Source organism: Kwoniella europaea, chromosome 1, assembly GCF_036810445.1.
Source record: "Kwoniella europaea PYCC6329 chromosome 1, complete sequence".
NCBI classification, from domain to species: Eukaryota; Fungi; Basidiomycota; class Tremellomycetes; order Tremellales; family Cryptococcaceae; genus Kwoniella; species Kwoniella europaea.
In genome coordinates this window covers 9,634,270-9,658,382 of record NC_089487.1, presented here as the reverse complement: position 1 = coordinate 9,658,382, position 24,113 = coordinate 9,634,270, and the positions used below count along the sequence as shown (strand labels likewise).

Genomic DNA, 24,113 nt, shown 5'->3' with positions numbered 1-24,113 from the left:
TTAACATAGGTGATGGTAGATGAGGCTCAGGTTGATTGTTTATGTATGTTCGACTCTGTCGCTCCCCATCGTTGTTTGGTTATAGGCAATGCAGGGGTACTCGGTGATAGAACATCCTTTGAACATCGATAACTCTCTAACTGGTTTTGTGAGCTCATACACCTATCAGCACTAGTATATCCTTTCATTGTCGATTGTCAAAAGCAAAACGTGATCTAACGGTATTGGCGAATGTTCGAAATGTAGAGGACATTGAACAATTGATCATATCTCGTTTTGTCTTGTCCCAGAAGGCCATTGCACTGAAAGCCAGGTTGTGAAATGTGCCACTTTCCGTCGGAACTGATGTTTTGATAAAAGCAATTTTCCAAGAGAAGAGAGGAAGTGTCGAACAAACCCTTGTAATAAATACCTCTTCGATCTACATCTGCGATTCTTCCATGATCTCACTACAGTACGTAATATTTCGTTCTTAGCGTAAGACTACGATGGCACCAGCAGCAGGTCCTTCCAACCCCAAACAATCAGGAGAGAGGAAGCGGAAAGCTGGAGGGAACGGGAAGAAAGGCAAGGTATTTGTGGAAGACAAGGTGGGTTGGAAAGTATTTAACTACCTCCTCTTCATATACATCAATGTCGTAAGATCATCTTTGGGTCGAACAACCTACTACCATTGTAGCTTTACAATGACGTGATGGATGATGTTTGTCTCCTAAGACATCCAAGCTGATTCAATCGCTTTCCCAATCCGTTTCACGCAGAAAGATCTCCTCTCCCTAATGTCATCTATAACATCAAACAAGGATGCCCAAGCAGAATCGAAAGTCTCAAAGCGAAAAGCAGCCATTGAAGAATCCGTTCAGAGCCTGTCAGAAGAGAAGAATAAGAAAAGTAAGAAGTCGTTAGAGAAGGAAAATGCCTTGGTACGTCTTCTGTTATCTTCTCACATTTTACCCGTTTCACCTTGATTTTCATAATGTCATGATCTCTTCTGATTGAATCCCTTCTGATTGAATGGAAAGAGATGGTTGCTGACTTAAGTGATATCTTTGAATTGATTTGTTTTTTTAGGAAAGGGCAAAAGCTGCTTTGGTAGAGAAACAACGTTTGAAGAAGAATCGCAAATCGACGTCAACTACTTCGACAAAAGATAAATCTGCTCAGTTGTCGACCGACCAGCCAAAGAAGAAGAAAGTCGGTTTTGCTTAGGCTTGGTACATCGTATCGTACCTTGCCGTGATAGCTTGAAGCGTCTCCAAATGGGTTTCAATCAAGAATGGATATTGTACTTGTATTGTATATTATTGATAGTCAATGTATCGGTACGCCGTTTCTTAACCTCAATGGCCTACTACAAATGCTGCTTTCATTACGTACTAGAAGGATCATGCACACACGTACAGATCAAGGAGTGAAGAGGAAAAAAGAGAATTCATCCATCAACAAAATCATTAAATTAGTGTAATATATATATATATGGATATCAATTCAAATTGATAGGAAACGTATATCAGAGGAAAGAGAAAGACAGTAATAAAAGTGCTATATGTATATATAAATATGTTTGTATGATTTTAAGAGATAGAAATTGGAATGGAAAACATAAAACGTGTGACGTGAAAGAATCATCCATCATATATATCCATTAGCTTAAAATTATCCCATAAAATGATAATCCTCAAGAAACTAAATTGATCGAAAAGAGAAAAGAAAAGATAAAACTAGAACATTTTTATGATCCCCAATATCGACTCCACGGCGTGTGATTGCGATTTCCAGTCTCATTGTCCTCGTCTAGAAAGGCACTCTTCTCTTCAGTAGATTAGAATCGCTTAAAGGAGTAAGGCGAGACCACCGACAACAGCGAGGGCGACGGCGGGAAGAGCGACGACCTTGTTGGAGAGAGCACCGGAACCGGCAGCTGAAGAAGCGGCTGAAGCAGCAGCGGAGGTAGCGGAACCGGCAGCAGACCCAGCGGCGGAAGTGGCAGAACCGGCAGCGGAGGTGGCAGAACCAGCGGCTGAGGAGGCACTACAGTATTCATCCATCGAGGAAATTAGCAATGTTCGCAGAGGCTCAGACTGAGGTCGTAACTTACGAGGCGGCTCGGCTGGTAGAAGCGGCAGCGGAGCTGGCAGCGGAAGTGGTTGAGGTGGTAGACACGGCATTGGAGACGGCGCTGCAAATTGTGTTGCACCGTCAGCCACTCCGACAAATTCGTTGCGTGGTGATGCGTCTACTCACCTAGCGGTTCCAGAAGAAGTGACGGTAGTGGTGACGGCACTAGTGGAGACACCGCTGGTGGCGGCGGTACTGTTCAAACAGGAGCTGGATGAACCGGCTTGGATGGTAAGAGGGGACTGAAAGAGAAAATGGGATATGTCAGCAATTCCCACCATTTGATAAGAACGTGGTCAATCTCAATGGAAATTGTAGACGGACCGAATAGGCGATGGTACCCGTTGAATCAGTCAACTTGAGAGTAATGTAGGTACCTAAACAAATAAAAAATCAGTATGTTCTCAGAATGAGCGGGGAATGAGGTGTGCCGAACATGAGGTTGGGTTGATGCAATTCGCAAAATGACAGGATTGCGTATAGCGTAGAACCATGAAGAGTGCAGCTGCACTCTGGCGAGGTGTTTGACATAGGCTAGCGATCGAACTTACCAGAAGCAAGGTTGACGGTCCAGGTGACCGGGGATGAAGTGGCACTGTCCTCGATGGTTTCAATAGCAGCAGATGAGACTTCACCACCGGGGATGACGGCACTGAACGACACAAGAAGGAGGTCATCGTCAGCGCTCGGACGTCTCATTCAAACACAGTGAGTGTGGGACGCCAAGACTTGAGACGCGATTCCGAGTCTGGGCGAAGACGATCGTGTCTGGAGATAATGTGAATCACTTACAGAATGTAAGGAGCGGTACCATCAGCGAAAGTGATGGAGGCGGGTTCTGAACGGATTCCAGAAAGTCAGTTACATTATGGTTACAGTTATAGTTGAGACAACTAATGTTCGGCCGCCGATAAGAGTAATGTCCACTCTCGATCGGCGGCGAACACTGATTAAATCCAATCCTCTGTTTACTCACGACATTGAACGAGGGAGGCCTACATCGAGCAAACAAAGTCAGCAAAACATACAAGAAGAGTCGAACGTGGGAGCAGGTGGAAGAGTGATAAGGATGGTGGGGAACTTACAGGAGTGTTGATAGTCAAACCGTAAGCTTGTCCCACGAGGGCAGCAGCGAGGATGAGATTTTTGGAGAGCATTGTGATGGGCGAGTTGGTGAGATAGAGTCAAAGAAGGATAGAGATTGGTTTATGATGGTGGTTATGGTTGAAGAAGAAGAAAAGAAAGAAGAAGGGAATAAATAGGTTGATAGGTAGGTAGGTGGCTTATTATGTAGTTATTGTTAGTTTGGTGGGAAACGGGTTGGATCGGTTGACGGAGTGTGTTTGGTTGGATAAGACACTTGACCAAAAGGCACGTTAGACACTCGTACAATGGAAAATCAAAAATGAAAGGCCTGCGCGTCAATGCGCAGCACAGAGAGCCGTGCCCAGGGTTTGGGGACGGTTAATTGCCCGAAAGGGGAATAAACCGTTGAGGCTGTGCCTTGCCACACAACCCAGTTTGTGTAAAATAGTGTAAATAGCGTCAAACTGTATCATGACGACGTCGTTCCTATGATCCTTATTTCCTTATGATAGGTATCAAAAAGTGGAGGACGTCCACCCGTGGGTAGTACGAGAAATTTCTATAAATTTCCAGCTAAGTCGATCTGTCTTTCTATTTTGGTACCCTGGTAAACCTGAACGAACATTACAGAACGAGATCAAGAGTTCAGCACGCAGTAACTGCAGGATCATACTTTTTTTGATACCTCCCTGACTTGGAGGAATCATGAACAGGTAAACGGAAGAAAAGTCAATCACGTGTTAGATTAAGTCCGATGTGGAAAGATGCAAGACATATCCAATGGACTTGAACCTTTCCCGATACCTTTGATACAAAGTGAAGCGGGATCATTCGAAACAGTCAGTAGTACAGCGTGAAGACTCATAGATGGTACTGATGAGACATGCATTGTACTGATAGTATATATAACCGATTCTATATTCCCTAACGGCACACCGATATCGTCTTTCAGACCGGATGAGGATGAGGAGCAAGACGACCCTTGGACATGCTCCTGCGTAAGGGTTGATGATGATGAATCTGCTTTATGCACAGTCAGGGATAGTGATACTTGCGATTGCGTGAGTGGATTTGGTGAGTCTCAGTCGAAAACCACGAAGACTCTAACAATATCTGATGAATGAGATTGACATAGGCAATTTTTATACACCGCCTGATGCTGGATTCAACCAAGTATTGAATATCGATGCTTTACCTGAAAGACTCCCGTTGGTGGAGTGTTCACCGCAATGCCCCTGTGCTGAGCGATGTGCCAATCGACTCACTCAGCGTGGAGTACGGTAAGTACCGACCGTCCGTCTGATGCTTCGCTAGGTGAATCTTCACTAATGAACAACAACTGATAGTCTACCATTGATGGTGAAGCAGTCTTCATCAGGTATAGGTCATGGTCTATTTTACTCACCTCCTTCTGAAAAATCGATCTTACCTAAAGGAAGCTTTGTATCTCTCTACGCTGGAGAGTACCTTACGAGTCCTCAAGCCCGTCTTAGATGGGCCAGTCAATTGGTCAATAGCAAAGTAGGAGAAGGCAATTACATACTTTCTTTGAAGTTGCCGGACGAGGTATGGCACATAGATCCAAGGTATAAAGGTAATATCGGAAGGTTTCTCAATCATTCTTGTGAGCCGAATTGTTTGATACAGGTTGTGAGGTGGGGAATGGACAGTCTGCCTAGAGCAGCTATATTCGTAAGTTTACATCATCCCTTTCATTGAGAATAAGCTGATAGAAGGCGATGTATGATTAGACGAAGAGGAGTATGAAGTATGGAGAGGTATTTTCCTTCGACTATGCTAATGCTTCTGGCTCGACCGAGTTGGCCTTGACATTGGAGAAAGAGAGTCATCACGAGCAGGATGGAGGAAAAAGGACAAAGTGTCTGTGTAGTAGTACTCAATGTAGGGGCTGGATGCCATTCGATGAGTCTTTGTAGATTTGTAGAGTATTCTAATGTATGAGTGGTAGCTGTCATTTGTCAACAAGCGGTGCCTGAATAACCGCGTCAACCACATCCAGATTTCACTTTCATGTTCGCTATTTCTCACTCTTCATACCTTCATCTTCATCTTCTTTCGTCTTCTTCCGCTTCGTTCACTGGTCTTGGAGTCTTGAGGCAGATTGCATCCACTTGTACAAGCGATGGATCACGTAAGGCCCTTCTTGATCATCGTCTGAACGTTCAGCCAATGGGTTCATCTGGTCAACCTCTTGAATCGATTGCTCCTACTCAAAAGTGAAAATCAACCATAGTTCTCATTCCCATATCGTATACATCCATCGACCATACTTCTTCAGGACATCGCCACCTTGCACCAATCTTTGCATGATGGAGAATCTATTGTACGGTCATTCGATTTTATTTGCGGAAGGTCAATTCTCAGATGAGGTCAAAGACATTTTGAGTGAAAGAATAATCGTGAGTTTTGTCAAATTGTACTCAATTAACTGTGTACATACTGACAAGTCATCGACTCCCCTCCTCAGGAGATGAGTGGTCAGGTCACTTCCCAGCGAGAAGGCTCCACGATCCTACTTGCAAACCCCGCTCATCCCTCCTACAAACAAGAGATCGACCATATCTCCTTTCTCCAAAAAACCTATCCTGACATCCTCCAACCAGAGATCAAACCCTATCATTGGATTGCCAACATATACTATCTGGAGAACATCCTGCCTGTGGAAGATCTACCGATCGTATCGCCCATTTTCGTTCATCCGTCAAAGATAGATGATCATCGACCCATCAAAGCATGGGTCTCAGTCAATGTGACGAGAGAACAAGACGAGACTCCCCTACAAGCTCGCGATAACCTCACAGTCAAGCTTGAATGCGCAGGTGCGATCAGCGTTACCAAGAGGTCATCAGCGGATCTGCTGGTAGTGGATGAATCGAGTGATTTCTCCAAGAAAGTCTGGGACGAGAAAAGGAAGCATAAAAGATCATGGCAGAGAATCGTAGAAAGAGATTGGGTAGATCATTGTTTGAAGACGAAGAGACTTGACTGGAGGATAACGGATTGGAAGGATGGAAGAGATAGTGATAATGAGAGTTTTGCAGAGGATGATACGGCTCTGAACAAGAGAAGAGATGGAACGAAAGGTCCTGGAAGACCGGCCGGAGGGTGAGTGCTTAATCCCATTAGCCCACAGCATCGAACACTACTGGCCTCTCATATTTTATATGACATTTCTTGTGGTACACTTCTATACTTTTTCTAGAACACGAGCAATACTGATAGTATACCCCCTCCCAGTCAAAGAGTAGATTATACCCCGCAAGATGACGATTTCCTATGTCGGTACTTGGCAGCTCATTATCCGTCAGGTGCATGGAGTAGTCGAAAGACGTATGGGACTTTGGTAGGTTGGCTTCCTTCCATCTCCTCTCCGGCCCCACAAACATCTCTGCGAGTCTTCCTGTCAGTCTGATTGGACTGACTATGTCTGACGATCCAGGCATCATCAGTCAATTACTCTCTGGCAGATCGCCATACGCCGCAATCATGGCACGAGAGATACAGAAAGAATGCCATCCATTTCGAAAAGCGGGTCAGAGGATACATCAGAGATGAGACTGATACAACACTCAAGACTAGGATGGAAAGGGAAAGAGCGAAAGCGAAATCGGCGAAAGCTGCTGAGAGTCAGATCGCGGTTAATAAGTGAGATAACTCATTCCGCTTTTCACGAAATTGGAATATACCTGACAGTTTGCGCCTTTCACAGTGACCATACGACATCTCGAGTCAATGAAGCTGGACCATCCCGCACTGATGGAACGGTACCAATCACATCTCCATCACGAGCTCAACAGGGAAAGAAGAAACTTGTACAATCAGATGATGAAGATTCCGTCCCTCTTGCTCAAGCATCTAGCAAAGGAAAGGTAGCCCAGTCTACAGGGAGTGCAATCTCAGATAACAATCACGTAACACCCGAAGCGGGACGATCTGCGGCTGTATCCTCCACTGGGACGAATGCGATACCAGCATCGGAGAACGGAACCCCTGTGACCGGCAATGGAAAACTCGTGCCGTCACTCATGCCTACCGCGGATCAGCCTGAGAAAGTTGCTGTCGCTGAGAACGAGAATGAAAGCCTATTGAGAGACTTGATACCTAGTGGAAGCCAACTATCCTCGACGACTCCTGCCGGGCAAGGTGAAGATGGAAGCTCGAGGACAGGAGCGGTCGAAGAGAATCTTGATGACAGGACAGGAAAAAATGCCTCGACTATACCTCGCAACGGATCAATTACCGAGACAAATGAGGACGAAGAGAGTCGGACAGGAGAAGCTACCCAAGCTATATTAGCTGATTTCGCCAAAGCGCAACAAGCCGCAACACAACAAAGGGTAAATAGAACTGAAGGAGACCAAATTGCTCTCAAGCCTGAAAAATCTGTCAGGGTCGACGGAGAAGACACAACAATTCTACTACCTGAAATTGATGTCGCATCATCTGTACCCAAGCCATCAAATGGCAATGTCACCCCTGAGCGACAACCCCCAATGGCCCAGAATGCCCAGTCTCCACCAATCAATATCGTTCTCAGTCCACCTAAACGATCTCTCCAAGCTGCTTCATCTGCTCCTTTGGAAATTGACGGGATCTCACCGAGTAACATAGCCGCAATGTCGATTCCTCTCCAGCTAGAAGTGGACATACGAGCTGTAGCAGTCGAACAAGGGACATCTCAACCTACCACCACTGCCAAAGCAATCGAAGCTGGACCTTTCACCGCTCAACTCACCACCCCTCAACGTACCGACCAACGGCCAGAAACACCTACATCGACAAGCAGGAGTAAACGAAAATCTTTATTGCATGAACACCTAATCGCGTCTGCATCCAAAAAAAGTCGACGGCGTGAAACACCAGATCGACCTTCACGTGGACATAGACAGATTGTTGTCGATGACGAAGATGGATCTGAACCCGATATGGTATTTAGAGAAACGTTTATCCCACCACGACCGGTCAGACTCACCCCATCAATCCCTTCTTCTCCTGTTCCTGATTCCCAACGACCTACGGCGAGGCAACCTAGTCCGCCTCTGAGTAATGCGGAAAGACATGAGAAAGTTTTAAGTGGCAAAGCATTGATGGAAAAGAATATACAAGCGTATAAAGATAGGATAGTAACTCTGGCGAAGAGGTATGGAATGACAACTAGCGAGATTATAGCATTTATCAATAACGGGAATGGGAAGAAGTCGAGGAATAGTGGAGAGAGGTATTGGGAAGAGATTGAAAGGGGTTTAAAGGAGAGGCAATGAACTGATACTTGATTCTTGGTCGAGAAGTGGATTCATGTGGTATTTCAGTATACTCTAGTGTTTATGATTTTCTTTGTTCAAGTAAGGGATACCTTTCCGTTGAAAAGAACTGATCTAACTTGATTTGGATATGAATAGTACGATTGGTCGATGATATGATGATGTATAACGAATGTGCATGTCCTCAGCATACCTGTTTTGACTAACGTACAGCCACTTTGTACTGCTTGTGCTGACTATGGACTTAGACTACTTACGATCCTTAGTGGAAGCTCTATCTACATCTTTGCTACTGTACCCCAAAATACATCAGCATACCCAGATCCCAGGTCAGAGGATCTTTGAGATACTGATTGAGTGATAAGTCAAAGTACAGTGGAACTCACCGTATTCCATCTGGAATTGATCCAGGGTGTTCTTCCCAGTCGGTATAACATCTCGATGGATCGATCTTAAAACACCTATCGCATATGCTAAGATATATGAGACATAAATGACTGTTAGCAGTTGCCGTGGTATTATTTGATAACCATTTGCAGGGTAAGTACTCACTCTGTGTCCGAATCAGAGGTCTTACATTCCTCGTTGGCCTGGGAACAAGGTGTACAATCCGCCCATCCGAGATGGTTCTCGGTGTCTCTTTGGGTAATGTTTCCTCGACTAGTGTTGGTCTCTGAAGCGGAAGGCATTCTGATTATGTGAATACTTTAAAGATGATAGATCGATGACGAGCTACAGTCTAAGTACGATTTATATAACTTTTGTTCCAGAGCCTATTATCAAACCTCAAGTCTGAACATGCATTATATTCGAGTACATTGCAACAGATTTATCGAGTCAAAATCCTTCTCTTCACTCAATTTCGGAGTGCTACTGGTTCAGGATCAATCCTTTCAGATTAGACATTGGATCATGTCACAGTATATGAAACTCTTCGGACACATTGATGGGGTCTGATGTACGTTACAAGTCCCCTATAGATCTTTTCATTCTCGTTTGGCCATATCATACTGACGGTAAAGGTAGGATGACAATGGACGTTCTGTCTCGACTCGATAATGAGATGTACAATACTTTCTGCACGAAGGCCTAGGAGTGAATGTGGCACCTACCAGAGATCAGTGAGATCTTCGAAGAAGGCTACCTACCACTGCCTACAGGAACAAAGGTGAGAGCGCAAACGAGTGCCATAAGAATCTGGGCTTGATACTTGATGCATCAGGTTCATGTCGACTCATGCAGATTAAGCGAAAGTTCGATTTCGAGTTTGCAACCAGGCATCCCCCTGGGCTGACTCCTCGCCTCGATACGTATCGCCACTTCATCTGATTTCATGTATATAGCTGAACAATCATATCGCCTGGCTTTCCTGAATATACACCCATAAAGCAGGCAGGCATCCTACCAAGCTGACCCGTCTCTGCATTACAGGAGATTAGATTGGACTTGATGGAATCCAGACTCAAGATGCTTTTTTTAGGCTATTGCTGTACCTGGGAATTCGATGTTTAGTATGACAAAGCGAAATAAATCTCAATTGACTCTCACGCAGTGATGCATCCTTGCCTTATAGAAGGAAATGCATGTCATGTAAAATTCTATGAATACGAACCAGCCATATGCTCAAGACCCCTTCACTCTCCCATAGCCTGAGACCTTGTTTAAGCTTTGTTCTCGTAAGCGGCAGTATGGATCGACACAGCTCTTCCAGAAGGATCACTCGATACACCCCATTCCTGTTTGGGAATCCATCTCACCGCTGTGGAAGCAGCAGCCTTGGTTGGGAAGTGATGTTCGAAGATCTCCCTGATCCAATAAGCTTCTTTGGTGTCAGGTGTCGATTCAGGGAATCGTTCCGCTCTCTTGGCGAAATCCTCATCTGAGACAACCGAGGCAGCATGATCTTTCATACTGTCGATCCAGGAGTATCCGACACCATCAGAAAACTGTTCTTTCTGTCTCCATAAGATCGAATCGGGCAAGTAGGCTTTACCGTCTGGTGCACAGTCGAATGCTTTTCGAATAATGTACTGCAAATATAACCAATATAATTGTCAGCTCGATCTTCAAGATTATGTAACATGGTCCCAAACAGCGGAGGAACAACATTCACCTTCTCCATCTTGGGTCGTCCATCAGCATCGACCTCTTGGTGTGTACCTTTGGAGAACATCTTGTATTTGGCATCGACGTTCATGGCGACTTCGAGGAACTGTTTGTCAAGGAATGGTACTCGAGCTTCAAGACCCCAAGCCATGGTGGATCTGTAAAAATGATCATGTGATCAGTCGAGTTGGCTTATCATGCAGTATGACATGATGACTCACTTGTTGGCTCGCAGACAATCAGCAGTGTGCAGGTTCTTCACTCGCTTGACCAATTCTTCGTGGAAATCCTTTGCGTTGGGCGCAGCGTGGAAGTAGAGGTAACCTACACAATAGATCAATGAATTCAGCTTCCGTAGCTCTTCTCTTTTGGTTTCGGTCTTATGGGTGTATTTGATCGACCGTGAAGAGTAAAACTCACCACCAAAGATCTCGTCCGAACCTTCACCACTCAATACCATCTTCACACCCATAGCTTTGATCTTTCTCGATAACAAGTACATAGGAGTGGAAGCTCTGACAGTGGTGACATCGAAAGTTTCAAGATGGTAGATGACTTCAGGGATGGCATCGAGACCTTCTTCCAGGGTGAAGGTGTACTCGTGGTGGACAGTACCCAAGAAATCGGCGGCTTTCTTGGCGGCAATCAGATCTGGTGCACCTGGGAGACCGATAGCGAAAGAGTGGAGCTGTGGCCATGAAGCAAGGGGTTTTTCGTCGCCTACAAGCAGTGGGAGCATACACGTTAGCATGGATTAAAAACGTCTATAATAGAGGCAAGCGAAAGAAAATGGAGAGATACTCACCGACCCATTTTCCATCAGCTATAGCTTGTTTCCTCTCTCTTCTGAATTTCTCATGTTCCTCAGCCAACTTATCTGTCTCTCTAGCTGCGATGGAAGCTATCAAACTAGAATCCAAACCACCTGAAAGTAATACACCGTATGGCACTTCAGACATCAACCTCTTCCTTACGGCGGCTTCTAATGTTTCTCTTAACAACTTGTAGTCTACTTCGCCATGGGGGATAACACCCTTATCGCCATCCCACCAAGTAGGTTTGTAATACCTTTCTAATTGTTTGGTTTTCGAGTCGTAGAAGTGACCGGGAGGGAAGGAAATCAAGTTATCACATTCTTCGTGGATCGCTTTGAGTTCGGAAGAGAAGTAGATGGTATCAGGTGAAGAAGAGTGGTAACCCATGTATAAGGTGGTAATACCGATTGGATCCCTAGCGGCGATAAGTCGAGGGGGTTCGACGGATTTGTCCAATAGTACGAATGAGAACATTCCATCGAGCATTGCGCAAAGTCCAGTATCGTGTTCTCGGTACTGTAGTGGCAAACAAACCAAATGTCAACATGGTGCGGATGATTAAAAAGTTGGTGTGAGTGTAATACTTACCAAGTGCATGATAACTTCACAATCGGAATGAGTCTTGAAAACGGCATCTTGGTTTTTGAGTCCTTTTCTCAAGGCGACATGGTTGTAGATTTCTCCGTTGACAGCGAGTACGAGTTGGTCGTCTTCGCTGACGAGGGGTTGGGCACCGGTGTCTGTGGGTGGAAGATAATTAGCAAGTGACCGAGTAGTGGTAGATGTATAGAGAAGGGCGGGAGTAAGTATGAATATAGAGGAGGCTAGTAATGTAGTCATATCTTATACATAGTAGTATTCCCCCATCCCACCCCGAACTGCCGTAGCTAGAGTAAACTCACCAACTCCCACAATAGCCAACCTCTCGTGTACCATGATCGTATCTTTCGCCATATAACAACCTGACCAATCCGGTCCCCTATGTCTCTGTTTCTTCGAACATGCTATAGCCCTAGGTCTATAGGCTGCCAAATCGCCTTGTCTGTTGAAACAACAGAATATACCGCACATCTTGGATAGCTTGAGTACTTCGCTCTGGGTTTTAGATGGATGAGTGAAATGAAGGTTGATTGAGCGTTTGTTGAGATGAGTTTGTATGCTGTGATTGAATGATCAGTGCACCTAACTATGGTGTTTTGTCGAGTCAAGATGAGATATATTTTAAATATCAAAGATAAGAGAATGGACGAGTAGAGTTATTTTGAATTGTTCTCGAATGTCAGTCAGTCAACCGAGTTCTCTCTAACTTTTTTTTCTGATTTGGCAGGATTGGATCCGTGTACGAGTGAGTGGGTGAGTGTATGCCTATCAGACCCTGAACACACATATATAGCCGTTGGTCGACTCGAATTCGTTCCCGGGACATCCGATATAACTGCATAACAAAGCCACGTCATTGTGAACACGGGCGGTTAAGCGAGTACACTTTATCAACCCGTCCTCATCATCCCATGTTTCTGTCCCCTTGTTTATCTGGCAATGGACGAGTATACCAGATGCAGTACGTCCATATGCATCGATGTCCATGTCACAGTGTGTAGCAGTGAGCCCACTACTGGTCCCAATGCATCACTGACCGTCAGCTCGGACAAAGGATGAATGGGTTCTTTTTGTATATCTATGTACTCTATACCTTCCCGATGAGGTAATTAATCACGGTGAGAGCGGCGGTAACTGATGCTGATGCTACTTCGTCATGAGATGGATGATCGCAATCACAATATATCATAATCACAATCAGTCCTCTTAACTCCACCATTCAATCGTTGTACGTTAACAGATCTCACCTGATCATCCCTCATCAACTCACGTCTCACTGCTCATCACATAAGAACAATCATCAAGCAGATAACCTACTGGATATCTGAATATCTGAATATCTGATTTCTACATACACGCCAACAGTAGCGACCACGCCAAGAACTCCCTCATTGTCCTCTTATCTGATTAAACCCTTCTCACCCGCCCGTACATATGACAATCCAACAATATGCCAACCGAATCAACACCTTCCATTTCCCTGCCTCCAACCAACCCCTTGTCATTATCGCAGGGGGTCATTAAATGTTCTATATGTGGGAATGGGAATTTGATTAGTGGATCATCGACCAATACAAGTATGAACGAAGGGATAGTGGTTCTGAGTGATCCGATAGAGAGGATTTGCGGTAGATGTGTGAATGCTAGGAGGATCGGCACTGCCGTCGTCGAGGTAGACACATCCGAACTGGACCTGGAGCAAGATAAACTTAACAGTTCGAGTATCGATCAAGGAGTAGATCTAGGATCAAGTTTAGGATTAGGATTGGGATTGGGATTGAGAGGGATAGATCTGAACGAAAGATCGGAAAGTACAATTTCGAATGATACCCAAGAAGACTCATCGAGGGAATCTACCCCTTCTGATTCATCTACGAGGAGATGTGAAGAAGAAAGTAGTACACCTCCTCGAAATCGATTAGACAATTTCTCAAGATCTCTTCCAACACATCATCCCAGACCTTGGAAAACTACCCTCAAACCCATCAGGACGGAGCCCTCCATCCCACCTACACCCGAATGTACCACTTCGATCAATGTACAAGAGGATGAAACACCACCTAATCCTCTGTTGGATCTGACGAGAGCGAGAGTACCTTCCATCGGCCGAGGGGCTTTGTACCCTGGAAGTATATTTAAAGGTACCCAGACGAGTGGGAGGAGTGCATATGAGGTTGAGATCCAGTTTGTTGTAAGTTATCTCTTTTACTCACCTCAGTCTCTAAGAATGCATCCAAAAATGTAGCCTTCCACGTGTTGCGTCATCATGCCGCTGATATCTATTGTAATTCATATCCACAGGACGTCAATTTTGCCGAATCTAGCGTATCAGGCTATCTATCCATCTCCCATCTTACCGATTCGTACCCACATCTCACAACATATTTCGACGGTGAGATCATTGGCAACAAATATGGATTCATCACTGGTTCAAGGTACGGTGCGACGGAACATGACGATATGAGACATTGGGGACGGTTCGAACAATTTAGAAGACCCTCGACGAGAATGGACCTCCTTAAACCCGAATTGTACTTTAGGGATCCGTTACCTGATAAATCAATGGGTGAAATTAGGTCGAGGGAAAGGGATTTTGTGTTTTTGAGAATTAAAGAGAAATTTTTGGTGCCGGATCATAAAGTTAGGGATATCAGTGGAGCGAGTTTTGCTGGTGAGTTCACTTGGTACATTCAACTTTACTATCCAATCTTTTTGCTTTGGCTTTCGCTTTGATCTGTTTCAGATCTATGATGCAAGACCTTTTCAAGTTTTTATTTCTATTACGATACCAATTCGTCTTCATATGATGCATGACTGACAATTTTATCCTTTCCCACGTTATCGTTATAGGCTTCTACTACGCATTAGTGGATCTATCACCCCCTTCCGCACCTATCGAACCTTCTAGCCCTACTTCTCCCTCCACACCTAAAACGCCCTTTGGTCCACCTGCACCCATCATCATTAGACGGGGATCAAGTCAAGCGAATGTCAGACCTGATGGAACTAGGAGAAGGGAAAGTTCAAGTAGGTTGAGGGATGTCCCTGTAAGAGGGGAAGCTACGATTCGAGGGGTGAGTGAATCAGTCTATTCTTTAGTGTGGATGAGTTGTACTGATGGTTGATTTCGACTTTGGTGGGTGTGATATCAGTACTATTTCCATTCTCTTGTAAGTAACATTGAACATGTTATTTCATTGAGAATGCAAATTTGCTGATATTTTGTTTGTTCATACTTTTGATCTGAAGAACCAAGAACCTTTCCAAGAATTATTTCTATCCCATGTACCTCAAAGAAGTAGCAGCACGTTCGAGTTCAGATGACTCCTTGGGCTCACTCCTTCTCACGTTCATTTGTACAATCCCAGTTGTACAGATTCTATTGTATAATTCTGTACAGCCACTTGTCTCAATGTTGTTCTCTCACTTTATCCCTCTCTCCCTCTTCTTGCACTTGTACTTTTCCCCTTATATAGTATCTATCCACTCCAACCTCCTTCCATCGAAGTGACTGATCTCTTCTTCATGATGAACGATGCATCTTTCTCTATCTTTCCCAACTATGCATGCACCATCTAAGCTTCTTGTACACCTTCTAGGTTGTAAAATGTAATGTAGTTTGAAAGCACTGTGATACTTGTATGACGCGCTTGACATGAATGAGTTGACGCGACTTGGCATGACATGATATGAAAATGACTTCGATCGTTGAGATTATCAATTTCACTCTTCCTCCTTCATCTGGTCGTACTATATACCATCCAACATAACACCTTCAGACTGTTCATCTACTAGCAATATGACTACCTTCGCACCGAGACCTGTAGGTGGTGCATTAGCTGTAGATCCAAAACATCAACCATGGGTAGAGAAATAGTGAGTTCGAGTTCGAGTTTGGAAATCGAGCCTACCTTGATCCCCATCGTTGGGTACTTGGCATGACTCATCTGTATCGTACTCCATCTGACACTGTGTACTATCGCCGACTACCAGCCGACCAAAGACGATAGACGATGTGTCTTCACAGGAACATACAGTAGCTGTATTGAGGAAAGCTTTAGCTTCTACCAATGTGAGTTGAGTTTGAGGCTATCTTACAACCAATAATACTCCAACAGAAGAGTATTGCGATACTCAAAGGATTTACTCTGAAATCTTACTGATCAATCGGATGATGGGACGATAGCTACCTCATATGTTATTCTATGGTCCACCTGGTACGGGGAAAACAAGTGAGTGAATGTTCCTTCCTTTGGTTCATTGATCCCATCATACGTTACTGTGTTGTGCGATATGAATCCCTCTCAGAGGTAGTGAAGGGGCTAATCCTTCATTTGTAGGTACGATCTTAGCACTTGCAAGACAACTTTACGGGTAAGTGAAGCTCACTTCATCACATCCTCATCTCATCTTCCCTTTCTCTTGCCTTGTCTTTTTCATGTGCTGATCTATCAAGTCACCCCTTCTTCCTTGTTCATTCCACCTATACCCGATTCTACGCTTTCTTAAATTTCAACGGCACAGCCCTGATCTCTTCCGAGCGAGAGTACTGGAACTGAACGCATCGGACGAAAGAGGTATTTCAGTAGTGAGGGAGAAGATCAAGACGTTTGCTAGAGAAACTCCAAGACATGTTGGTAAATCATCGTGAGTCATACCTTCCATTCTCATCTTTCACTTCACAGTGGTGGAAACCGGACAGATATAAAACTCATCTGGCTATTATCGTCTTTTGCGACTCGATCCTAGACAAGCAGAGATGGGGACTCCATCCGAGCTGATCAATGACTTTTCAATCGTAGTGACGGCAAGACATACCCTTCTCCACCTTACAAACTTATCATTCTGGACGAAGCCGACTCGATGACTCAGGATGCTCAATCGGCTCTGAGAAGAATAATGGAAACGTATTCGAGAATCACGAGGTTCTGTCTGGTGTGTAATTATGTGACAAGGTGAGTTGGGAAGTTTGTCCTCGAAAATCGAATTCATCCCACTTCAATCTGATACACGAAGATGTCAACTATCTTCATATGCTGACCTCTTCGACTCTTTTCCCCGATGATAGAATAATCGAACCCCTCGCTTCAAGATGTAGTAAATTCCGATTCCGACCTCTTGCCCAATCCAGCACTCAAGCTAGAATAGAGATGATAGCTGAGAATGAAGGTGTGCAAGCTGAAGACGGGGTGAGCTGTCGTCTTCATATAGCATAACACTGTAAAGATATTTTAGGGGATACTGATGGTGTCCACTCGTTGGACTGTATAGGTATTACCACTCATACTGGAACTGGCGGGTGGGGATTTACGAAAAGCCATAACGTATCTACAGACTGCACAGAGATTACATGGTGCGACTGAACCTCCTACGCCTATAACGGCTTTGTCAAGTGAGTAAAACAACAAATCGGATCTCATAACGGTTGATGGATATGGACAATACTGATGTATGATATACGAATGATGTAGTCCACGAAATATCCGGAGTGGTACCTGATGATCTCATCACGCATCTCCTGAGCGTGATGGGAGTCGATAGTGAACAAGGGATCGATCTGACCTTGGGTCAAGATGGTTTCGAAGGTGTGCGAAAGGCTGTGAGGAGAGTTGGAAGGGAAGGTTGGAGTGCTGGACAGGTCTTAGAACAGGTGAGTGCAAAGATAAAGGATGAAGTTCAACTTGGAAGGACTTCCTATTGCGTCGAATCAAATACTGATGTGATATCGTAGATACACGACGCTCTCATTCCATTACCTACCATACCGGCCTTACCGAAGAGTCTAGCGACGATGGCCATAGCAGAATGTGACAAGGGATTATGTGAAGGTGGTGATGAGGAGTTACAACTGTTGGAATGTTGTCTGAAGATCAAAGATGCCATGGGCAAGCAGTAACAAGTATATTTGAATCCATAGTCATAGGTATTAATCGGATTACCCCACATCATTGATTGGGGGAAGATACAGTACATGAAAATCACGTATTCGGTAGATCCTGTAGATCACCGACAATACGATATATGTGTTATGAAATGTATTATGTATGCCCAAATACACACACATTCGGTTCATCCCGTGTGAAGCCACGGACGGGATAGTTGGTAAAGTGAATAGAAACATAAATAGTAAATCACCTGACTTGGCACGAAGGGAAATCAGAGAATAGAAATGTTATGATGAGAACATTACAGCTGCTACTGTTGACGCGTTATGATGGTACTCGGTAGAAATCGCCGCTTGCCATCTAGTGGCGAAACTGGTTTATTACTCGATTGGGGAATATCGGTAATATGAAATGGGAATTGAGTCCTGTACCTTTTTTTTATATCCTCTGTTGTTGCTGCTCTGTTGCTCTGACGTTGTGCACTGCGCTCTGTGGTTGCAGAGGAGGGAGGCAGTTGGCTAGTCTGTTGGTCGGATTCATTATACAAAACTCTCTTTTCTCTTTTCCATTCCTCTTTCCTTCCCATCAACAACCCACCCCATCAACGCAGTCTTCAATACTAAGGAGAAGAAGTCCGCCTTCGGGTGTTCTTTTTGTGCCTTCACCTACGCTATCTGCCATCTCGCTGTGTAAATCATCCTCATAGACGGTTACAAGGACTCGTATCGATATTATTCGGACGATCCGGTAAATAAATCCCTCAAATACAACAACAACCGTTAAGAACTTTAACAGCAGTATAATTAAGCTAGTTCATCCATTGGTGTGACAAGGTAGAGGAAAGCAAGAAACATTAGATTGTTAATTGTTTCATCTTCCATCTTTGGGTCTTTGACAAAACAAACAAGGTCTGTGCCGAACGCCAACTTGAAGAACGCCTCTCCAATACACAACGACAATAGCAACAGGAGGAAGAGAAAAGCTGCTGAATTAGAAACAAGATACAATCGTCAAAGTCAACTAAAGGCAAAAGCAGTTCGACTAGCTTGGATCATAAAGATAAAACAAAACCTATTCACTCAACGAGATCCAACTTTATCGACCACTCAATATCCCCTCGAACCAAATTGTTATATTCATACTCAATCCAACACCTATAATAAAATACCTCACTTCAATCGAAACTCCCTTATCACCTGTTACTCTTTTACTCTTTTATTCTGTCGATCAATCAACGCATCCCATCATTCTCACACATCAATCCGTATAAACACCCTTTTCCCTTCCTTTGAACTAATCATCAACCATCAAACCGAATTACACCGACAGCACACTGCAGATATATAACCGTTATCCGTCTTGGTATAAACGCAGATAGCTAGATCAACTGATTATAGTCCATCGATCAAGGACTGGTTTCTTCGAGTGAGTATGTTCTATTTCACAGCTTTGTTGCCACTGCTAGATACCCACAGGCAATACTATAAAGACTAACACATCAATTATCGCTTAGTCGATCGCTAGTACCTCTTCCTTTACCTTTGAATCAAATCACACGTTTGTCCAACATCAACTACGACTAGTTCAACAACTCTTATCTTTCAATCACCCTTTAACCCTTTGAACACCCACAACGTTCTTTGACGATTTATCCATCAAGATGAAGATCAATATCAGTCATTAACCTCGCTCAAGTCGATCTTCGACAATCCAATCCAAATCATTTCTGTTAGATTCATCGATTGAATCACCAATATATCAATTATAAACCGTAAATTGGAGTGGTGAATCGAGTATTTGGTTTAGTTTCCTTCTAGATCCCTCGAATCAAAACTTATTCACTCCAACGAACGAAACTATATCAATTTTATAAACCCCACATATCATCATTACATTAATCATAATCAGTTTATCCTTCATACCCAACAACCAAAATGACAACCATCCAAATGACATTCGTCAACCCCTTCGTTCCCCAACAGATACCTTCCCCTACACCCAAGACCAAACCGAAACTCAGATCATGTCTCTCTCCTTCCCGATCACCTTCCATCACTCCTTATGCAGATGACAGTGCTGCACCTACACCTAGTGGATCCAGATCGACGTCCTTCTCTTCGTGTACTAGTGCGAACGGGGATGGGTGGAAGAGAACAAAGTGCGTTAGATGGCAAGAGATGAATGGATGTGCCGTTACAGTGAGTAATCTTCTCCTCTATAGGGAACTGATATTTGAATAGATCAAATACTGATCTCAGTATTCTTCACCTTTTAGTCCACGCACGACACCTACTCTCACGAAGAGTACGACCGAACACCGCTCGAACCTCCCAGTGTAGCGGAGCGTGAATGCGTATTACCCGAACGTGGATCCAGATGTCTCTCCTTATCTAGAGATTGTTTCTTATCGGATTCCAACTCTTACCTTGATGACGATGAAGATGAAAGTGAGGATACCAGTGCGGATTCTTATTTCTTGAATACTCCTCCACCGACTGAAACGTGTTCTGAAGATGGTGAAGCCGACGAACACGAGGCGAGGGAAAAAGAAGATTGGGAAGAATGTATGGATCGCCGCAGACAGATGTTCGCCATGATGTGTCCTCAACTTCGACAACTGAATGATGGTCATCATTCTCCGGTGGATCATGACAGACATCCTGAATTTGAGGGATATAAATCTATATCGGCGACTTTGGCAAATCTCCTGAAATTAGTCAGTGATGATCAGAATGAACATCCGGCAGATCAGGAAGGAGAGGAGGAGCAGGAGGAAGTGGAGGAAGTGGTAAAAGGAGATAGTTGTGGATTTGGATTTACCTCTTTAACGAGAGATATATTAGAGATTGATACGCCTAGTTTGGTATCCAGCGAGAGTGAATTAGGATTGGATGATGATGATTGTATCATCCAATCTCCAGGTGGATCCAACAATGGAAGTGGGAATTCAACAATGATTCCGAATGTTCCTCAACAGCATCAGCAACAAGGGATGATGTGTGCGGAAGAATTGGTGATGGCTGCTTGGTCGAATCAGCAGAAGCAGAATGAGAGGGGAAGAGAGAGGATGAGAAGGGAGATATAACAAGAATCACTTAGATTACATATAGCTTCTCTCGAAGAGTTACACCAGCTGTTATATTTCATATATCCTGCATTTCATATACAATTGTTCTTGATACATACAGTATTGGATACTTTAACGAATTTTACGAATGAATCGTTTTCAGAATTTTCACCTGTTTGTCTGCACTGACATGCAATGGTTCATCTCTACACACACCTAAACTGCATGAGTGTTTTAATATGCTTATGCTCGTACTGTAAATGAGATGTGCTGTTTTGCATTTGCCACCCAATTGATGGATTGCATTGATTGATTCAATTTAACCGATTTTCAGTCATGGTGGAGTGACTGTGACTGCTTTTCAATCTACAGTGAACATCTCTCATCCCATATTATCCTCTTTCTTCCTCGTACAACCATCCATCTATCAAGATGTCTGTATATACTTTACCTTGTTCTTCTTCTTCCTCTCGTAATCCCATATCATCCCAAACAGAAGAAGAAGATCAAGGTATCTCATCCCAGGACCAACAACCCCTTCCACTCATACTTCAACTCCCACCTGAACTCATCGATCACCTCCTCTCCCTCGTCCCTCCTTCCCACCGGCAGATAACCAGTCTATCTCTAACGAGGGTATTCCCCAATTATCCCATATCTATCAGACACCTATTCGAACATCTGATAGTATACAACGCAAGGCAATTATGGCCCCTTTGGAGGAAACTCAAATCTATCAATGACGATCAGGAGAACGCTCGCTCGGACGCGGATGTGGATAAGAGTGGGAGTAGAAAGATAACTCGTTCGGGAGGTATCAAATCATTTACTCTCAAATCATGGAAAGGTGATGTAGATATACTGAATAACATCTTGAGATGTATCTCACCTGAAAGAGGATTAAATACGATAATGTTAAATATCGGTACGAACTTCTCGCCTGATCATTTGGAAGAAATGTTCGATCAACCTAGGATGGAATTGAGGAGGTTGGAAATGAGATTCAGACCGTATGTCGAACAGGCTAGTTATTATCAATTTCTGGCTGGTGAGTTTTTCAAAGCAATCTTCTCAATCTGTCAGATGGACAGATTCACCTTGTATTTCAGATATATCTTTGCTGACTTCTTTCCTTCTTTATCAGGCTCATACTTCGACACAGCCATCGAGACACTCACCAAGAAATGGCCTTCCCTCCCTTCCTTCACCCACCTCTCGATCGTTCAGGACTTACCACCCCGTTCGACCGTCCCTCCCACAGCTGCGAATTCCAAATCCACATCGTTAGAAGGATCTCTCGCCGACCTCTCACTGGCCAATACCACTGCGACTGGTAGCGGTTCAGATTCAGACCAAGATGATTCCGGTCGATCCACACCTCCTACCTCAATCTCATCGGCATCTGAAAATCCAATGGACATCGGTACTTCCAAATCGTACACTGGTCATGGACCTTTTGGTAATCCATTCCTCAACGAGAAATTGGGTATAACAAAACCTAAAACTTTCGCCCAACCAATTGTATTCTTCGATATCAACTGTATATCTAAATTCGCCTTATCACCTATCGCAGAAAACCTCACTCATCTTAGATTACGTGTACCCTCACGAGATTTACTTAGAGTTCTGATCGCTCCTCCAAGAGGTATCAATACGCATAAGCGGTTGTTCCCCAATTTGAATTATTTGGATATATCCACTACGAACGTTCGGATCGATACCAATCTCACTACTTTACTTCGGACATACTCGAGGTTGGAACATCTAGTATTGGACCGAGTGAACTTGTTTGGATTTACTGCTAGGGACAAAGGGCCTGAACTGTGTAATGATCTTGGAGGGCTGATCGTTTCTGCTGGATTGGCTAGGGGGAAAGAGAGGGAACGACAGATAGCTCAGTGGGAGTTGGAACAACGTACGAGATTTGCCGAAGCTGAGGCTGCTCGTGTAAGAGCACAGAGATTGGCGGCTGAACAAGAACGTTTGGCTAATCCAAATTCAACGCAAGAGGATTCGTTAAGTGCAGAGGTCTTAGATGAGATTAGAAGGAGGGAGAGAATGGAGGAACAACAAAGACAGATTGAATTGGCGAGATCAAGAAGAGGTCATAGATCAGCGGCTCAATCGACTTTCTCTCTACGTGATAGAAGTAGACGAGCTGGTGCTTCTTCATCGACGATCGCAACTGGCTCAGTATCGCAAATTGATATTCCACCACCTGATAAGTTGTATATGGTCTTACCTCCCCTACCTACCCTCAAGAGCGTATCGATAGGTGGCGAAGCCTCGGGTGTTTCGAGTGCGAAAGTTTTAGAATGGGAAGAAGAGTTCCATAGAGGTTGGAAAGATGGTTTGAACAAGGTTTTAGGTTGGGCGATTCATATTGCAGATAAATATGAGAGAGCGAGGAAGAAAGCGGATGAATGGAGAATACAAGAATTGAAAGAATCAAACGATAAACCAAGTACATCTTCGTCATCCACCAACAGTAGTGGTACGAAACAGGGGAATGGACATGTATCGAAATCGAAAAGAAGAGCGTCGATATCGTCGTCAAGTGGTGTCAACAAACAGTATAGTAAACCGCCATTAGACATCAGACTATTCCGATTCCCCTCCGCTTCTGAAAATCTTAATGAAGATGAACAAGGTATACCGGGACCTAATGACTTGACGGCTGGTCTGGTTGAGATTGAACCTTCAGAAACGATACACAGGGAATATCTAGATATTTATAAACAGGCTATAGCAGATTCGCAATTGTACTTGGATAATCAAAGTCAGTCAAACGGATATGATGTTATGCCACCCTGTGTGCTTTGTACGGTTCCTGATTGTGAGGGACCCGCAAGAAGGGGCGCAGAAGGTGAGAGAGTAGATGGACGAGGGGGAATGAATGGTGTACATAACAAGGGATGCGGACATGAATTGGGGAGGAAGATCTGGGGTTGGGAAGGGTTTGGTAGTGAGTGATGGGTATAGGGACACTAGCTCGTAGGACAATCGGTGTATTTGGATTTGAATTCGGACTTGTAGCATATGGGATCTCAAGGCATCTTTTTCCGGGATTATGTATAGATCATGTGTACTATGCATTGTATCAGCAAAGTTGCTGTAGGTGTTCATGGCACTTCGTATCTACAGTACTCGTATC

At 44.1% G+C, this 24,113-nt stretch overlaps 10 protein-coding genes across 10 annotated transcripts; 7 read left to right on the top strand and 3 right to left on the bottom strand.

Moving 5' to 3' along the window:
• Window positions 1-488: 488 nt before the first annotated feature.
• On the top strand, window positions 489-1,209 carry V865_003683 (uncharacterized protein; the record flags this gene model as incomplete). The annotated part of the gene is made up of 3 exons (XM_066227472.1): window positions 489-590; window positions 762-923; window positions 1,072-1,209. The coding sequence occupies 3 exons, from the start codon at window positions 489-491 to the stop codon at window positions 1,207-1,209; spliced, it is 402 nt and encodes a 133-aa protein (XP_066083569.1).
• Window positions 1,210-1,832: 623 nt separating this feature from the next.
• V865_003682 (uncharacterized protein) lies at window positions 1,833-3,275 on the bottom strand (the record flags this gene model as incomplete). The annotated part of the gene is made up of 8 exons (XM_066227471.1): window positions 1,833-2,031; window positions 2,099-2,179; window positions 2,245-2,360; window positions 2,443-2,495; window positions 2,670-2,770; window positions 2,911-2,956; window positions 3,095-3,113; window positions 3,204-3,275. 8 exons carry the CDS (start codon window positions 3,273-3,275, stop codon window positions 1,833-1,835), a joined length of 687 nt encoding a protein of 228 aa, XP_066083568.1.
• A 693-nt stretch (window positions 3,276-3,968) lies between these two features.
• On the top strand, window positions 3,969-5,141 carry V865_003681 (uncharacterized protein; the record flags this gene model as incomplete). The annotated part of the gene is made up of 5 exons (XM_066227470.1): window positions 3,969-4,047; window positions 4,105-4,278; window positions 4,340-4,484; window positions 4,551-4,896; window positions 4,956-5,141. The coding sequence occupies 5 exons, from the start codon at window positions 3,969-3,971 to the stop codon at window positions 5,139-5,141; spliced, it is 930 nt and encodes a 309-aa protein (XP_066083567.1).
• A 393-nt stretch (window positions 5,142-5,534) lies between these two features.
• Window positions 5,535-8,486, top strand: V865_003680 (uncharacterized protein; the record flags this gene model as incomplete). Its single annotated transcript, XM_066227469.1, has 5 exons — window positions 5,535-5,624; window positions 5,693-6,330; window positions 6,463-6,568; window positions 6,665-6,870; window positions 6,935-8,486. The coding sequence occupies 5 exons, from the start codon at window positions 5,535-5,537 to the stop codon at window positions 8,484-8,486; spliced, it is 2,592 nt and encodes an 863-aa protein (XP_066083566.1).
• Window positions 8,487-8,735: 249 nt separating this feature from the next.
• Window positions 8,736-9,175, bottom strand: V865_003679 (uncharacterized protein; the record flags this gene model as incomplete). The annotated part of the gene is made up of 3 exons (XM_066227468.1): window positions 8,736-8,775; window positions 8,873-8,959; window positions 9,039-9,175. The coding sequence occupies 3 exons, from the start codon at window positions 9,173-9,175 to the stop codon at window positions 8,736-8,738; spliced, it is 264 nt and encodes an 87-aa protein (XP_066083565.1).
• Window positions 9,176-10,147: 972 nt separating this feature from the next.
• V865_003678 (asparagine synthase (glutamine-hydrolyzing)) lies at window positions 10,148-12,478 on the bottom strand (the record flags this gene model as incomplete). Its single annotated transcript, XM_066227467.1, has 7 exons — window positions 10,148-10,516; window positions 10,600-10,750; window positions 10,814-10,916; window positions 11,013-11,312; window positions 11,398-11,923; window positions 11,996-12,147; window positions 12,310-12,478. 7 exons carry the CDS (start codon window positions 12,476-12,478, stop codon window positions 10,148-10,150), a joined length of 1,770 nt encoding a protein of 589 aa, XP_066083564.1.
• Window positions 12,479-13,457: 979 nt separating this feature from the next.
• V865_003677 (uncharacterized protein) lies at window positions 13,458-15,331 on the top strand (the record flags this gene model as incomplete). The annotated part of the gene is made up of 5 exons (XM_066227466.1): window positions 13,458-14,198; window positions 14,309-14,678; window positions 14,858-15,081; window positions 15,160-15,177; window positions 15,257-15,331. The coding sequence occupies 5 exons, from the start codon at window positions 13,458-13,460 to the stop codon at window positions 15,329-15,331; spliced, it is 1,428 nt and encodes a 475-aa protein (XP_066083563.1).
• Window positions 15,332-15,806: 475 nt separating this feature from the next.
• On the top strand, window positions 15,807-17,903 carry V865_003676 (uncharacterized protein; the record flags this gene model as incomplete). Its single annotated transcript, XM_066227465.1, has 10 exons — window positions 15,807-15,883; window positions 16,001-16,079; window positions 16,194-16,239; window positions 16,348-16,381; window positions 16,532-16,654; window positions 16,810-16,962; window positions 17,076-17,196; window positions 17,279-17,399; window positions 17,479-17,657; window positions 17,739-17,903. The coding sequence occupies 10 exons, from the start codon at window positions 15,807-15,809 to the stop codon at window positions 17,901-17,903; spliced, it is 1,098 nt and encodes a 365-aa protein (XP_066083562.1).
• A 1,923-nt stretch (window positions 17,904-19,826) lies between these two features.
• On the top strand, window positions 19,827-20,977 carry V865_003675 (uncharacterized protein; the record flags this gene model as incomplete). The annotated part of the gene is made up of 2 exons (XM_066227464.1): window positions 19,827-20,090; window positions 20,168-20,977. 2 exons carry the CDS (start codon window positions 19,827-19,829, stop codon window positions 20,975-20,977), a joined length of 1,074 nt encoding a protein of 357 aa, XP_066083561.1.
• A 414-nt stretch (window positions 20,978-21,391) lies between these two features.
• V865_003674 (uncharacterized protein) lies at window positions 21,392-23,932 on the top strand (the record flags this gene model as incomplete). Its single annotated transcript, XM_066227463.1, has 2 exons — window positions 21,392-22,007; window positions 22,104-23,932. 2 exons carry the CDS (start codon window positions 21,392-21,394, stop codon window positions 23,930-23,932), a joined length of 2,445 nt encoding a protein of 814 aa, XP_066083560.1.
• Between the last annotated feature and the right edge of the window lie 181 nt (window positions 23,933-24,113).